Source organism: Parambassis ranga, chromosome 17 (assembly GCF_900634625.1).
Source record: "Parambassis ranga chromosome 17, fParRan2.1, whole genome shotgun sequence".
In the NCBI taxonomy this organism is placed as follows: domain Eukaryota; kingdom Metazoa; phylum Chordata; class Actinopteri; family Ambassidae; genus Parambassis; species Parambassis ranga.
In genome coordinates this window covers 15,787,044-15,804,478 of record NC_041037.1, presented here as the reverse complement: position 1 = coordinate 15,804,478, position 17,435 = coordinate 15,787,044, and the positions used below count along the sequence as shown (strand labels likewise).

Sequence of the window (17,435 nt, the reverse complement as noted above, 5' to 3'; positions counted from 1 at the left end):
AAGGAGGGAAGGCCTTGATATGCAAATGAAGCTGCTGCTAATCAAAGCAATAAGATTAGCCTTCCAAATTGAGATGAAGAAAGGCTCCATTATCTGGGCCGAGTGTCATGTTTAATAACGCGGAACAGCATGGTAAATCACTAGTGATGCAACGCCGGTCTCTCTGTGTGTGTGTGTGTATAAAGAGGGAGTGTGTATTTATATAAGAATGTGTGTGTAAGAAAAAGACAAAAAAAAAACGATATGGAGGGAATTAAAGATGTGAAAGACAAATTGTGACCTTGTGTGTCACCTAATGTGAGAGTGAGGGAGAAAAGAGAGAAGGCAAAACAGCTGGTTCCCATGAGAAAAAGAAAAGTGTGTGTGTGTGTGGACGCTGGACTGTTGTACATAAACATACACAACACTGCCTCACCTGGTTTAATTAGGTACGCAGTTATTCAAAAACAGCATTCCATCATATGACTGACTGTAGTTAGTTTTTGTAGTTAGTGTATTTCCTGATTAATAATTAATAAGCTTTGCATATATTCAAATGAGGCAGAAGTCACTCAAAGAGAAGCCACACTGGATTATCACACACACACACGTACAGTTTGACAGACTCTGTTCCTACTGAGTGGCCTGTAACTTCACCTGTTTTAGTCTTAATCTCAATGATTTGATCAAATTTGTTTACAGCGGCAGCAGGAGTATTCTTTTAATTAAAGAAGTTCCTGTGATCGACTAGAGCCTGAAAGCAACAAAGTGGGAGCCAGACCTTTCTCTAAGGAGTAGGTGGAGACCAAGCCCTTCAATAATGAGATGGAATATTGATCTGCTAGATATATGTAAACAGGATGATGTTTGTGCAGTATGAAATGTGATATTTCAAGCATTGAAGTCATTTTCACATTTTAGCAAAAGTAATCCATTGAAAGAATTCAATAGGAAACCAAATTGAATGTCGTTCTGAATGAAATGATGAATGAAATGAAATTGATTGTTAGCACTTCATCAATATGATCACTAGTAATGAAAGGAATCAGGATGTTGGATGGATGTTGGACACCTTTCTTTTGATCCCTGCATTCATTCATTTCTCTTTAGTTAGATTTGAATTAAAATAAATAACTATTGCCACACTGAAAAGACAAAAAAAGGATCAGTACCATGTTATAATGTGAAAGGTTTCTACATATAACAAGATATGTTCATATTATAATAACAGTAAATACGCAGATATTCTGCTGCTGAGAATTACCAGATGTGTCTCTATCTTATAGTCCAGTGTTTGTATGTTTTAGCTGTGTTTAAGTTAGCTTATCACATTTTAACATGTTATTGAGTTGTGATTCGCTGCAGGTCTTTCCTGTTCTCTTAGTTTAAACCTGGAGGAGGAGGAGGAGGCTCTCTGGTGCCAACCGGTAAACACTGATGAGCAGGTTTTGAGAAGGCTTTCTGAGAAATTTTCCTTCCTGACAGGCAATGTGTGTTGATCATTAAAGGTCAGCCGAGATGTGTTCACCTACCATTCTAGTCCAGAGAACAGAGGGCAGAGTGCTTCATTTGTCTTAAGACCACAATAATGTTCTTGGTCATGGGGATGTTTAAGTCCTTCAGGATGGATCATCAGAAATCCAGTGGGATGCCTCATAATTGTCTATTATCAGGCCGACTATGGTGGTATCATCAGTATAGTTAATGGTAGTGTTGGTCGGAGATAAGAGATTTATAATGACAATTTACAACAATCAATACTTATGGCGTAGATACAAGGGTATCCATATCTTAGACATTTTCCACCATTACTAGCCTTTGGTTCTTGTGTGTCCCAAAGCAGAGGGTGGAAGACATAAGACACAGTTGGATCATCAGGTTTTCATTCTTCTGGAATGAAAAAAACTGTAAAGAAATGTAGAAATAGAGTGAATGAATGACATAAACTCATCTTCTCTGGGGGGCAAACTGGTTCATGTGATGTAGGACCAGCAACAGCAGTGGTGCAGAAGAGACGACCAGAGGTTCGTGGTAATTATACCAGTCTATCACAGCTAATTTGAGCCTGACCATTGATGTTCGAAAATGCTGCACATAGCACCTTTAATTGTGAAAAGCCTGACAGGGAGAGCTGCCTCAGTAACTCGGGCAGTGAGCCAATACAACCATTAAACACCAAGACAGAAATAGGGCACAGTAGCCGCCAACAGTAAGCATTCTGTTGTTGTTATCTTTACAGTTTCTCAATCCTTCCTGACAGCCTTACCATCCTTTGGGGAAGGAAACGGCAGTCACTGGTGATTATAAAGAGCCCACCACCCCCAACCTTCAACACCCCCCACCCCTCTCCCCTCCCATTCAGCCAAATTATGCCTGCATTAATATTTCATATTACACAGGAGAAACCACATGTGTACTCAGCCCTTTGTCTTTATGTCAAATGTAATGTGCTCGGCAATCATCAGAGGGTGAACCGAGGTGGAGAGGGGAGGGGCGACGAGGGGAGGAGGGGTGGGGTGAGGAAGGAGAGTAAAGGAAGGAAGAGGGAAGTCAGGTGAGGAGAGTAAAGGAATACAGAGGAGAGAAAATATAGATGAAAAGATGAGGCAAGAAATGGAAAGGGGGACATGAAAGTGGTGGTGAGTAGAGATAAGAAATCAGGAGGATAGATAAAAGGCAAGCAGAGGAAAGAAAAAAGTGAAGGGAGGAAGAAGAAAGGTGGAGCGGAGAGATACCTCGGTGCTTTAAATAATGTAAAGAGGTGAAGAAGCACGCAGGGCTGAGCGAAGGGCAACTTTTTCAGCTTTGTTACCAACCAGTCGTGATGATTCCAGGAGAAAAAGAGCATATTATGTTATTACATTTGCATGTATGAAAATAAGACCCGATTCAAAGATTCAAATAATCTAGATAATTGTGCAAAAACTGTCAGGAGGTAAACAGCATGCTACATGTGCAAATAATGGTGCATGAACTATATTGAGGTTGACTGGATGTAAACAGTCAGTATGTGTGGAGTCCATTGTTACAGACTGCTGTCAGCTGTTGAGGAGTCTGATGGTGGAGGGGAAGAAAGAGTTCCTGAGTCTGCTGGTCCTGCACTTCAAACTCCTGTATCTCCGGCCTGAGGGGAGAGTGAACAGACCTTGTTGGGGGTGGGTGGGGTCCTTGATGATGGAGGCAGCTCTCCTGTGGACTCTGCGCTGGTAAGATGCTCTGCAGAGAGGGCAAAGGAGTCCTGGTGATCCGTAGTCTTCACCACTCTCTGCAGGCATTTGCGGTCCATAGCGGTAGAGCTGCCGTACCACACAGTGATGCAGCTGGTCAGGATGGACTAAACAACGCAGCTGTAGAAGCTGCTGAGGACCTTTGGTGACATGCCAAACTTCCTCATCCTCCTTAGGAAGTACAGCCACAGCTGAGCTTTTGTCACCAGCTGTGTGGTGTTAAGAGTCCAGGTGAGGTCCTCGCTGATCTGGAACCATGATGAGGTCTCCTCTCCTTCCTCATGTCCACTATCATCTCCTTGGTTGTGTCTGTGTTGAGGGTGAGGTTGTTGTCCTGACACCATGTAACCACACTTACTGTCCTGTAAGCTGCTTCATCCCTGCCTGTGATGCGTTGTATCAACTTCAGGATGATGTTGTTCTTGTGGGAGGTTACAAAGTCATGGGTGAGCAGGGTGTAGAGAATGGGAGCCCTGTGGTGTGCTGATGTTGTGTGATGATGCTGGCTGAAGCCTTGTTCCCTATTCAGAGGCCTGCCAGTCAGAAAGTCCAGGAGCCAGTCACAGAGGATGAGGTGTATTGCCATATGCAGACTTTACACTGCCATGTAAACACCACTTTCTCATCACCTTCATGTTTGGACTAAGCTATAATGGAATTAATACACATGGAATATGCCTATCATTATTACAATAAGTAAACAGCTTATCTCACTACAGCATTTTTGCAGCATTTTTCCAATGGCTTGGGTTTGTTGAACGAGCCTCTTCAGTCTACCCCTAGTCCCCTCTCCAGACCCCCTGGCCCACACTAGCGCTTATAAAAGTAATTAAGTTTTTTTTTATATGTGGTAGTGATGATGATTCAATTATCATATATTTATGTGTACAAAAACACAATATTATGTTAACAGAGTGCAGTCCTACTGCCTCACTGTTTGAAATGTCAGAGCTCCATGAACATGTGCATCCAGGCGTGCACCGTGCATCATTCTAATAATGTCCCAGTTCGTTCCCCTCAGGGGCAGAAAAAACAAGAGAAGAGAGACGAACGGTAATGTAACGTTTGGTCTTAGGTGTTTTGAAAAGTTTCCTCAAGCTAGGAAAGTCCTTAACTATTCCTGTTAGCTAGCTAACGTAGTTCAAAACTACAGAAAATTCAACAATTCAAGCTAATGTTGTTGTGTCTGTGTAATTGTACATTGATTCAATGCATATATAAAAATATTTTAGGTTCCTTTTTGGAATCAAAACAACAGTTAAATAACAAACGGTTAATAACAAACACAGTGACATTTGCTATCATTGTTTTAACATTAATGCATTAACATAGTTAACTTATAGTTTGAGCTATGTTGTTTGAACAAATTGTTTCCTGCAGAGCATAGTAATGTATGTGTGTAAGTAAACATTATTTTAACATCCACTACTTTAGTGCACTGATAAAATAGACTGCTTACAAAAAGTATTTTGAGCAGAAACATGCATATCAGTGGCCTGCTGCAGGTCATGTTTCAGGGCTCTGGCAGTGCTCCTCCTGCTCCTCCTTGCACAAAGGAGGAGGTAGCGGTCCTGCTGCTGGGTTGTTGCCCTCCTACGGCCCCCTCCACGTCTCCTGGTGTACTGGCCTGTCTCCTGGTATCTCCTCCATGCTCTGGACACTGTGCTGACAGACACAGCAAACCTTCTTGCCACAGCTCTCATTGATGTGCCATCCTGGATGAGCTGCACTACCTGAGCAGCTTGTGTGGGTTGTAGACACCGCCTCATGCTACCTCTAGGGGTGAGAGCACTGACAAAATGCAAAAGTGATCAAACATCAGCAGAAAGGATGAGAGCAGAGAAATGGTCTGTGGTCAGCACCTGCAGAACCTCTCCTTTATAGGGCTGTCTTGATAACAGCCTCATTTCCACCTGTTGTCTGTTCCATTTGCACAACAGCAGCTGAAACTGATTCACACTCAGTGTTGATCCTAACTGGACAGGCTGATTTCACAGAAGAGTGACTGACCTGGAGTTACATTGTGTTTTTTAAGTGTACCCTTTATACTTTTTGAGCATTGTATTTTAGAGGAGGCACTGATTCAGCCCAGGGCTAGTCCACCACTGATTCAGATGAGCGAAGACACGTCACCACATATATTTAATTTCCATTCTCTGCCTCATCCACTGCATCCACTGTCCCCTCTGTGTCTTCTGTAAGCTCAGCTGTACCTGGTAAGTAAACAACAAAATAGCTTTTGTAATTGCTGAGTGTACTGGAGAGCATTCTGAGGTGAATAATCCTGTCCAAAAATATTGATTTAATTTCCCGATAGTTCCATCAGCAGCTTCGCCAGTAGCTCCAGCTCAGTGGCCCTCTTTCCTGTCAGACTCAGACCAGGTATTTAGAGGGCTGCTGCCTATAAAGGACAATGTCATATTCCCAAAAAGACATGATGGCCAACATTTCCACCACCATTATAAATACAGGCACTTGATAAACAGGGAAAAAGCAATGCAGAGCTGGTTTATGTATCAGAAACCCAAGATGCACAACAACAAAAAGTTTTTACATCTAGATTTACACATGTATAGTATAGAATGTGGAATACGTTAGTATAGTAGGTGTGTAAATGATTAATAACCATTATTATTGGCATAAATAAAGGGCCCCAAATTCAAATTTTTCTTAGGTCCCACGGAGGCTTGGGCTGGCCCTGGTAAAACAGATTTGATTAGACAATGGAATCACAGATTGGGTGCAGTAATTGGTTTGGTGATTGGTTGAAAGCTTTCAAGTGTAGCGTAATGTTAGGTTTGTGGCACCACAGATAGTCATTTTCACTTTGAAGGCTTTTATTTGCTGAAGATACAAAAAGAAAGTACTTCTAATCATGCAATAAAATATCAGAAGCCTCCTACTTTTATGATACTGAGGTTTTATTCTAAAATCACATTTTCATTTGGTGACATTGGCTATAAATGGTGTTAGTAGGAATTCCTTTAAAAAGGGTGCTATTGAGTTAAACTTAATATATTTAATATCTCATTGATATTCATTATATTCAGTTTCATGACGCACCTAATATTTATATCAGACAAGACAATTTAAGTGAATTTAAAAGAGTTAAAATTCACCTTGCCGGGCGTCAGGCTATGCACTTGTAGCTGAACCATGGGTGGTTCGGGACTGATTAGTGAATGAAGCTGTTAATTAATTAACAAAAATGCTACGATGGGTCACAGATTACCTGTGTTGTCTCGTTACTGTGAGTAGGAAACACTGAACTACAGGGCAGACCGAGGGTCAGAATGTGTGCACATGATTGTGAGTTGAGAGGCACATTTTGCAATACAAAATAAAATATTGTTTTGACGTTAAAATGTTTATATTCACAAATATGTAGTTTTTGTTGGTGTGTGATAATTTATAACATAATGCTGGTTGGGGGGGGGCTCCCTTTAAATTTTTGCCCAGGGCCCCAACAGACTCTAGGAACACCACTGTGCATGATCAAACTTGCATTAAGGTTTTTTTTTCAAATCCCATTTTCTTTGACAGCCTTTATATGTACATATATGAGTAAATGTGTATATTTTGTCCCAACAATACCACAAAAGATGGCCACCAAACAGAACAGGTCACTGAGCAGTCACTTCCTGTATCTGTGGACGTAGGGCAGCAGGGGCTGGATTACAAAGAAAAAGTGACAGAGCTATCAGAAATCAATTTGTGCTAAAAGATCAAATTTACAGAATCAGGTTGATGCAAATATGAATCAAATCATCCCTCACCCTCAGGGCCTATGTCCCTTGGAAACAAATCTCTTTTTGTTTCTAACCCACAACAAACAATATGAGCAATAAATCATGTGATCTGCCTGTCAAGATAAATGGCACATCCCCATATAACACTGATAACACTGATACAGGTGGCATGGGGTTCATCCCATTGTCCATAAATGGAGACTGTGTCACCAACAGATGGGGTTTTTCTTGTTGAGAACAAAGACGCACATGGACACACACACGCACACACATAGCCACAAGTGATCACATGGTGGATAATAATGCTTTTCAGAATGATCCATTCTTTGAAATATAGAGAAATGGAAATAAAGACCTTCTCTGAGAGTCATGCTTGTTAATTACACACATAGGCACACACTACCGGCTGCCTGGTTGGCTGATTAACAGTGGCTTGCCTGTGGTTGAGTGCGTTCCCCTCATGCTGAGATTGCTGCAGCCTCTTGTTAACCCTCATTGTGCGAGACAACCCAGTGGCTCACCTTCAAGCACACTCATCAGCCTCTTCTTCCCAAACCTCTCTCACTATCAACAATTATGTGTGTGTGTGTGTGTGTCTCTGTCCCTCTTGCGGTAGCTAGGAAGTTAGCGACGGCCTCTCCAAGAGCGCTTCAATATCCTCTCACTCTAACCTGATTATTAATTACAGCCTGCCTCTAGCTGACCGCAGCCCAAACACTGTCTGGCACAGTTACCAAGGAGACCGACAAAAAGTCATTCACAAACAAGATTCAGCAAAAAACACAGTTAAGCACACTCACAGCAGAGCAGGTGCTCGGTTTTTCATGTCCGCATTAACCGTGGCATTCCAAGTTTTAATTAACACGCATGCCAATCGAAAGTTATTCAGTCGGATCATATATAAGTGTTAATGTCTAGTTGACATCTCATACAAGCTTGGCCCCATAACTCACTAAATACTCAAGATGAAGCCCATCATCTGGTTGTGAGATTGTAAGTTGATCAAAGCGACCGTGTGCCAGAAAGTCAGTCATGCCTGAGCTGTACGGCACTCAGCGGTAATCAACCTGGAGCTGTGCCTGCGGCGAGGCTGAGGGACATCAGTCTTTAAATGGGCTTCTGGCAATCAGCTGTGTGTGTGTGTGTGCGCTGGTAACACACTTGTGTTGAGATGGAGGGCATGATTAAGTACTTGCCAGCAGCAAAATATGGCTTATAATGCTACACAAGTGTACTTTTACTGGCCATACAGTGCTGTTTACACTCAGTAACACTCTTACTGTACATACACATGCCTCACACAGCCTTCATCTGCTAGAACAATTAAATCAGACATATGTTGTGTTGCTGTACAGTTAGGTTTCAGTTCAGCATTGGATTGTGTATTTCCAACTGGTCAAACAATCATTTTCACACAGAAGTTGTGCAGCTTCCTGTTTTATTTTGGTGGATCATTTCCTTTGTGCTTCATGTTGATAGTGTTTTATTGTTTTTAGCCTAAGCTTTTATTTTGAAAAAATGCAGAGGCTGTTCCCGTAGTTGTTTCCTGCCTTATCCTTCTGGAAGTGTGTGTTCATTTGGGAGAAAAAAGCCGGTAGAACTGGCCCAACTACCTGAACTGGATGGAGTTTAATGGACCATGTGATCACAATGCCACATTATTCTCTTTCTTTGGAAAAACACATGGAAAAAGTAAAGATCCTGTGACCTTGCGTTGAAATAACTTGCCTGAGACGCTTCCTGTGAAACTTTGATTCAGTCACTTCAAAGTCATTTTTCATGTCCATTGTTCCCCCTGTTGAGTTTGGAACAGACGAGCTGTCAGAAGCAATATGCTAAAGCGAGGCACGATGATGCTGGGGGAATGTAATGTAAGGAATATGGTTATGTGTTTTTTTTTTCTTCTTTCTTTCTTTTAATAGTTCTTTCATTTCTGTCCTCAAGGGTGGATGGGTGGAGGGGGTGGTGGTGGTGGTGGTGAGACTGTCTGTCTAATTATATTTCTCCATCATGACAGATGGGTAGGTGGGTGGGGGTGTTGAGCTGGGGGTCTCCCTGTTGAGGGATTACACACTGGAAACTGGGGTGGAAGGTTTTCTGTTCTCCAAAAGTGGGAGGAATATACATGTACGGTATGTGGGGTACAGACCTAATGGCAGCCTGCGGCTGATTGGCTGTGCCTGTCAGCCAATGAGCATAAGAGGAGAATAAAGCGACACCAATGACAGTGATTAGAAAGTATTGTTTTACAACGGCAGCTGGGGGAGGGGAGTGACGAAACACAGTTAATTTGTGCTGAGTGTGTTTGGGGTCTTGCTGCATGAAAGGAGTTAATGAATGTAAACAGGAGCATACGCACATTTCATTGTGTAGTTTTTGTTTTATATGTAATGATGTATTTGTAGGAATGAACATGATGAATGAACAACTTTTCTACATCCGCTGCACCTCCCTGCATTTTCTCTGCCCCTCTAGGTTCTCTTGCTTTTCTTCTTGACGAGGTAGCTTTTGTAGTAGAAGTTGCTGAAAAGGACGATGAGGCTGAGAGAGTAGGCTAGCACCACAGTGTTCATGGAGTCAGGGAAGTCACAGTCAGCAAGCAGGTTGTAGGCAGTGTGGATGGTTACTGTGAAAAACTGGAGCTGGTGAAAGGAGACAAAGAGAAAGAGAGAGAGAGACAAGAGGACATAATCAATAAATCAACATCATAACCAACAGGAAGGCAGCAACTCTTGCCAGACTGAAAAGCCTATATAAGGGCGGACTGTGCTTAAACTCTCTCACTTTGGAGTCAGTTTAAATTTTGATCATGAGGTCAGTTATAGTCACAGCAGGAACATTGGTTACATAACCTGAGAAACAAGCCACAGCTCAAAGACACAATGTGGTCTGCTGTAATAAAAATGTCTGGTTGTACATATTGGAGAGGGGTAAACAGTTCATTTAATGAATTTAAATGAGTTTAATCCTAGCTTTTATACATTTATGAATGCAAAGTCATCAGGTTCTGCATGAACAATGTGCACCGAATCATCCATCCTTCTCCAGTACACTCCCACCTCCCCCGGCTTAATTAATCCCATCTTCAATCTCCCACTTCTAGGTCTCTAAACTGTGAATCCAACTGACAACAAAGTCTTGTGGGTCAGCTGTAGGTCAGTACAATTGTTACAGAAAGGCAATCAAGCTTCTGTACTGACCTATATGCTGCAGTCCCATAGAAAAAAAAGGATGTATTGTCGGTTCGTCAATGATATTAGGCACACAGATGGTCCAGTTGTTAGCTGAGGAGCATCCATGCTGCTAATCTGTCTAGTTATGCCAACAGCCAATCAGAGGCAATCAGGATCAGACTTTATGTACGGTAAGTATATGTGTTGGCATATAACCAGTAAAAAAGAGACTTGCAATCAAACATCATTACAGCCTGTTGAGACAGATACAGCTACAGCAGGGCGACAGAATAAATACAATAACATGCTGAGCAGAAAACATCATAGAAATCACAGTTTACCAGCTGCAGGGAGGTGAGGTAGCGTTTCCACCACAGGTATTTGGTCATGCCTGGTCCCAGAGCTGCCAGGCCATAGTACATGTACATCACCACATGAACCAGGGAGTTAATCAGACCTATCAGGAAAGCTAGAGAAAGATACATTGGAGTCACTGGTGTGTGTCATTTTTCATGACTTTTTTGTGACACCTGGCTGGGTGGGTTGTACTCACACTGGCCCCCGGCCACATATTTAACTCCAGCCCACCAGTTGAAGATCATGGTAGCATGATGGTAGACATGGAGGAAGGTCAGCTGACTGTTCTTCTTCCGCAAGATGAAAAATATCTGAAGCACAAAAACGCACAAAGAAAGATCTTGAAGCCTTCTTAGCATCCATACCTTTCTTCTTCTCATTATTTTTATACTCACTGTGTCACTGAGCTCTATAACTTTGGAGAAATAGAACCACCAGCACACTCTGGCCATCTGTCCAACACAATAAAAATCCCTAAATTACTGATCAAAATGTATTCATTAACATATGGTTCCCATGGTGTAAAATATGTTATTAAAAAAAGCCAAGTCCCCAAAAATCAGTGTGAATATGGAGCTTTATAAAGCAAGTGTTGCAGATTTACCCTCATGGCCAGCGGGCTGTCGCTGTAATCGACTGGCTGGCACAGCAGACTGTATCGGGCCAACCAGGAGGAGGCTGTGAACTGGAAAGGCAAAAGCTGCTTTTATCTCCTGCTTTCGTTTCTTTCACCAAGCACAAGGACCTTTCCTCCCACTGCGTCCTACACAAACTGACTATGACAAAGAGAAATCACTTCCTGTTTCGGAAATAACTTCCAAAAGCAACAAGACACTTTCAGACTTTGGCATCACCATCCATATATGACATGTTTTAGCCACTTGGGGGCAGTACAAACAATCAGATTCACATTAAAGTTTCCATAAAGTGTGGTATTTCAGTTTGTGTAGCTAGCTCTTCCTCTAAAAGCCACACATTATTCATAAACTACTCAGTAACTCCAGGGATTGACTGCCGGAGGATTCTGTGCAATTTCAATGTCTGACCAGTCCTGCGAACAGTATAGTTGGTTACCTCGTAGAACATGTAGGCAGACAGGCAGACCATGGCGAAGTTGTAAACTATGAGGACAGGTTTAAGATTGACTGGCTGCCTCTTGGCCATCACTTTCGGCCCCACCCATATAATGATCAGGTAGCCCAGGAAGATGCAGCTAATTGGCACAGGAGAGTAGACCAGTGGCCAGTTGTCCGTTCTTTTGTCTAGATAGAGAAAAAGTGAGGAAACAGCAGAGATCGTGGATTAAATTGTGTTGATGTCTCACACTATCCAACACTTTTACTGCATTACTTAAATAAATGAACAAAAAGGAAATACTTGCCCCCATTTTCTAGAATCCCCTGGTAGTATAATCGTATTTTCTGCGACATGGTGGGAGCCTGAGATGGAAATTGGTGTCATTTGGGTTTAGTTAAAACAGTGATCATGTGGGAGGTAGACCATTAGCCTGTATCTTGACCTAAGGGCTGGGTCACATGTTCCTTTAATAACATCACCTCTTCAGTGATGAGGCACCTCTGTAGAGGTTTCTCCATATGGTCAAGGATGAAGAAAAAGGACAGCAGCCAACTCTCAGCTATGACCGATACTCAGTCCAGGTATCCCTCAGGTGAATTTGTTCTGTGTCCACAAACCAAGACGAAAGTGTGTGTGTGTGTGTGTGCTCCAGTATGGATTAATGGGGTAGAAAAATAAATGCATCCCTCTCTTTGCTCTCATTGACATAATGTCAAGTGGACTGTGGATGATGATAGTGCCTTCAATGAGCCATTACAAGTTCTGACTTCGTACCCTGTAGAGGGGCCGTCAGAGATTCAAGGTACTCTCTAGTGGAAAACGACGTTCTGGAGTTAGTGAGATGAAGTCTCTTCTTACATCTTAGAGGTGGATCATTGTGCACTGAACTGGCTTTTCCAGTTGAAAGACTCTAATATGCAAACTGTAAGATGTTTTTTAACGTAAAGACTTTACAGTGTGAGAAGATCTTGGCTGAAGATGTAAGATAAGTGTTAGTCGTTGTGTAGAAGTGTATATTTTACAAATGACAGTAATGCAATAACAGCTGACTGTTTGCAGCAGTAGTGTATGTCCATAATGTGTACCCTCCACACAGGTCTTACATGAAGAAGGACACCCCACTGCAAATTTGATTAAACCACTGAGAGATGATCTGGATTATAATTCAAGGATTATGGTTGCTAATCCAAACGTATTTCTTGATAATGACTAATAATCCTCTTGATGAATGGCTGCCTGATGTGGAGGACAGAGCGATGGGTTTCCAAAGATGATTAACACATAACAGTGCTGCCCTCTAGTGTCTGAGAATAAAAGCCGGGCACAACACAAGTCTGATCCTGTCTCCTTCATTTTATTCAGAGTTCCTCTATATGTGTGTCTGCTGCACTTCTCCTGTAATGCAGGGCCAATAGTTTATAAAATAGATAAATAACAGTTCTCCTGGTTTCAATGTCCACACATAACATCACTGTTTCGTGTTTAGCCACAGTGAGTAATATCAGGCTACTTGTTTTTTTCTACACTCCACCACTGCAGGTATTTCAAAGCGCTATTTATTAAGGCTACATGCTGTGTGGACAGAGCTAAGTCGTTAAGCCTCACTTGCAGCCTCACGAGGATTTACAGAGGAACATCCTTAACAGGGATTCTGCTCAAGGTTCAACATGGAAGTGTTGTTATAACAGGATCTATAAACTGCAGCAGTGTGTAATCCGTGTATATATGTGTGTGTTGGACAGTCATTATTGTTATCATTATTGTAGTTATAATGAAACTATCACACACACACGCACACACACAAACATGTGTATACATATATATATATATATATATATATATATATATATATATATATATATACACAGAATACACAACTGCCTGTTTGAAATGAATTGCAATCATTCAGTTGTAATATTAAATAATAAATGATAGTCTTACCGTCATTCGGATGGTGGGTAGCTGTGATTTCTGTGCTCCGCTCTCTCTCTCTTTAGTCACAACATGCTGCATCTCAGCCATGTCTTAAGCAGCAATGAGGTAATCAGGTGTGTGTGTATGTGTGTGTGTTTGTGTGTTTAGCTGGGCATAAGTATGTCTGTGCACCTGCCAGCTAAATCCGGTGGTGAAAGTAGTGTTCAGATCCCTTTACTCTCAGTAAAAGCGCAGCACCGTAACAAACTACACAAAATAAAGTCCACGTAAAACAGGAATCTGTGATCATTTCAATCAGTGGCATAGGTTCTATCGTAGGTGCTATCGTTCTGTCTTTTAGGATCATCACCCTTTGAAGTCTCCCTTGGCTGTGCTCTGCTTTATCACTAACATTATATAGACTCCACAAGTCCTTTTTATGTGGAATTCTAAGGCAGCATATAAAAGTACATTTAGCTTCATACTGTCCACAACAGTTTCTCCCCAATTTGCATTATGTTACTCAATACAGCTCATTGCAAACAAACTTCACACAGATGTATAAACTCTGGAATTGCTGCAAATAACTTTAAGGTCTTCCAAGAAACAAGGCACTCAGAAACCTTAGGCAGAATGCATTTATTAATACAGCTTCAATGAGGAGAACACAGTGGATCAAGTGAACACTTTCACTACAAACCTACATCCCGAAGGTCTCTGAGCACAAGGCCCATTTATATTGTTTCCATTTTCCCACAGAAATTCATATCCCATTTCCAAGATTATCTCAAGTCAGGAACACCCAGTACAAGTCCTGATGATGATGTCCCTGTATCCTGATTACCCTGAATTGTAGAGACACAGCTTTTATCTTAATAGAGACTCATACTGATACTTTGTAAATGATAAGAAATGACCAAGACTCCCTACTCCTTCATAAGGGGAAATTATGTATGTGCTCTTGAACAAAGATACAATTTAAAGGTTAATTCTATTTAGCAAAATCATAGAATATACATGTAAAACTTAGTCCTATATTTATGATTGTTACATTAATGTAAAACCACATCTGCACAGATTTAACTGAGAAAAGGTGAAACCAGTACTGAGAATGTACTTCTCTTCTCACATAATATCATAATATCTAATAATTACAGTGCATTCGTTCTCAAATCACCATGGTAGCACAGCACGTACATCACTGCAGGTGTTCTCAAAGATGAATAGAAGTACAAAGCAAAGAAAAGAAGCACAAAGCAAGAGCGAGCGTTGAATCATCTTCAGACAGTGACCTGACGGAGGATGCTCAGCAGCGCTGCACACTGGCCCCTGCCTCCATCTGAGTGACAGCTGTCAGTCAATCCACCCCGTCCTTCCGCACATCTGTCCACAGCTCCCTGCAGGCAGGGTTTACACTGTAGACTTCATTAACAGGAGAAGACGAGGGAGACTTTTGACGCAAACGGAGAAGTGAGGTGTGGAAAAACGCTGGCAGAGAAACCACGGTCTGATCACTGCTCGGATAAATTCAACTCTGCTGCTTACCTGTTTTAAAACTTCTCAACTCAACACAACAACAACAACAACAAAAAAAGAATACAAATTCAGATTCTAACTAAAGCTTAAAGAATTAACACTTAAAAAACATATTATCCATCCTGGTTGTGGTGATGCTGATGAAGTGAATGGTGGTGCTGATGATTGAGGTGATGAAGATTTTGAGTTTTATTCTGATCTGTGGGGAGCTGATGATGGGACTGATTCTGGGGAATGGTGTGTTGTTGTTGTTGGTGGTCATGTGGTTGATGATGATGATGATGATGATGATGATGGTGGTGGTGATGAGGCTCCTCTGTCGGATCCTCAATGGGCAGCTGACTTGTGGGCACTGTTGTCTGGTTGGTGACATTATTTATGCTGCTGTTCCCAAAACTTGGTGCAGAAATAGACTGGGAAAGATGAAAGCATATTCAAAAATAATATATAATGTAATTCTTGGATTAAGTAGTTACAATTATTACTCTTAATCCTAATCACTTGTGTGTGTGCACGCATGTAAGTTTGTACTCACAGAGCAGTTGCAGATATCTTTAAGATAAGTGGCTCTGATTGCAGCCTCCACGTAGGGGTAATGGAGGAAACTGTAAGGCAGCACTATATGGAATGTAAGCAGACCACATCTGGAAGAGGAGGAGATTCAGTCCTTGTCAATGTAATGTCTCATTATGTTTTTTTTAATGAAGATTTAGATGATAAGTTTGTAACATCTTAAAGAGGAGGCTGGCCTTACCTATCATAGATCAGGAAATCATCTTTGTCACCATCCAGAACCTCCCAAACATCATTTTGAAAAGGAGTCTGCTGATACACAGGAACTCCAGGGGGCGCTTTTCTCTTTAACTCCCAGTACATAGCTCTGGAATGAGCCTCGCGCTCGTTCACTATCATGTAAGACACCTCCGTCAGGTTGCTGCGGTTCAGCTTGTCACGCAGGCCTCTGATGCTACACATGGACAGATGGAGGGAAAGAGAGAGAGAGAGAGCTGGGAATCATCTTACCTCACTGCTAATCCAGACAGTTGGAAAAGGTCCCTGAACAACTACGAAGCACAAAAGACACCGCCTGACAATGCTCTACACTGTGTCTTTGTGTATTAAAGACACAGTGCAGAAGTTTTGTCTCCCCCTGCAGGTGACATTTATATGACAGGATATGGAGTGATACATAACTGTCTGTGGTTATGCATCATCCACTTTGACTTAGTATTGGGAATTTTGAGTAATCTGATTTATTTCTTACCTTTCTTAAAGTGACAATGCAGAATTTTACTTTAGAAGCAATTAAACTAAACACACATGACATGCAGTAAACATCAAATGTATCTCTAATATATGCTTCATGTTTTCTTACTTGGCTGCCTGAGTGAGGCAGAACTGTCAGCTGGCCTTCAGCAGCGCCACAACAACCACTTTTCCCAGCAGCTCTTGCATGGGTGCACGTCCCCTAATGTCCCAGTGGGGGGCGGGTTTGCAGATAGTGGAGGCATCTTTGTCCCCCTCCACTAAGAGAGTGACCTGCGAGGCCCACAGCAGACTTGGCAGGGCTATATACAGCCACAGCATTGAGAGAGACATCGTCACTCCCTGGCTGCTTTAACTCTTCACTGCCTAAAAAAATGTAGGCAGACAAGCAAGAATTTTAACTGGTATGAGTTTATTGTATAGATTTTTTATGTGCAATTCTGAATGCAGTGTATGGATTACAGCAGCACATGTAGTCTGACGTTCAATCACTGGTTGCCCCCCCACCCCTGAAACAAATGGCCAGTCAGTCTGATCCCAAAATAATTAGAAGAGTAAACCCTCATTGTCTCTCTCATCACATGTGGAGATAATCTGCAAAAAAAGAGTTTATTATGGTGTAAACAGCCAAAAGACAGAAGAATGTGGGAGCAAATAGACAGACAGGCTGGCAGCCAGAAAAACAAAGAGAGATGTTTACAGCCCCAGACTGTGTCTGTGTCTGCGTCACATTTTGTCACGACTGCAGCTTTTATTGCTATTTTCAAAAAAAACGTTTCTTCTTAAATTGCTAATTAATTCAATTAATCAGAACGTCAGCACCAGGACAGACAACCTCAGAGCACAAAAGTAGCTTTATGTCCAAAATAAGATTTAATATTTAAACATGGCTTTACAAAAAAGTAAACTATTTTAAAATCAAAGAGTAGGTTTTAGTATCGTGAAAGCAGAAGAACATCAAAATTTCATAGGATAAAAGTACATTTGAGTCCAAAATAAGATTTCTTACCTCTGTTCACTGTCCTCTGACCCAGACTGTACAACCCTGTTGTTTTTAAAGGCTTTTGAGGCTGACTAAGCACTTCCCCCAAATCAAACAGAGAGAGGGGAGGGAGAGGGACAGAGACATTTGTGTCCCATTTGCCACACTAAATGGG

The 17,435-nt window shown here is 41.7% G+C and overlaps 2 protein-coding genes across 3 annotated transcripts; both read right to left on the bottom strand.

Moving 5' to 3' along the window:
- Positions 1-9,426: 9,426 nt before the first annotated feature.
- Positions 9,427-13,584, bottom strand: elovl8a (ELOVL fatty acid elongase 8a). Its single transcript, XM_028427527.1, has 8 exons — positions 13,504-13,584; positions 11,867-11,924; positions 11,560-11,747; positions 11,090-11,170; positions 10,881-10,937; positions 10,682-10,796; positions 10,470-10,597; positions 9,427-9,597 (listed from the first exon to the last, which is right to left on the bottom strand). Exons 1-8 carry the CDS (start codon positions 13,582-13,584, stop codon positions 9,427-9,429), a joined length of 879 nt encoding a protein of 292 aa, XP_028283328.1.
- A 514-nt stretch (positions 13,585-14,098) lies between these two features.
- Positions 14,099-17,416, bottom strand: selenop2 (selenoprotein P2). 2 transcript variants are annotated; one of them, XM_028428081.1, is made up of 5 exons: positions 17,288-17,416; positions 16,388-16,644; positions 15,767-15,979; positions 15,548-15,656; positions 14,099-15,425 (listed from the first exon to the last, which is right to left on the bottom strand). In XM_028428081.1, the coding sequence occupies exons 2-5, from the start codon at positions 16,609-16,611 to the stop codon at positions 15,126-15,128; spliced, it is 846 nt and encodes a 281-aa protein (XP_028283882.1). In that variant the 5' UTR covers positions 16,612-16,644; positions 17,288-17,416; the 3' UTR covers positions 14,099-15,125. The 2 variants fall into 2 exon arrangements, with proteins under 2 accessions (XP_028283882.1, XP_028283883.1); XM_028428082.1 differs by lacking the exon at positions 17,288-17,416 and adding an exon at positions 16,741-16,972.
- Between the last annotated feature and the right edge of the window lie 19 nt (positions 17,417-17,435).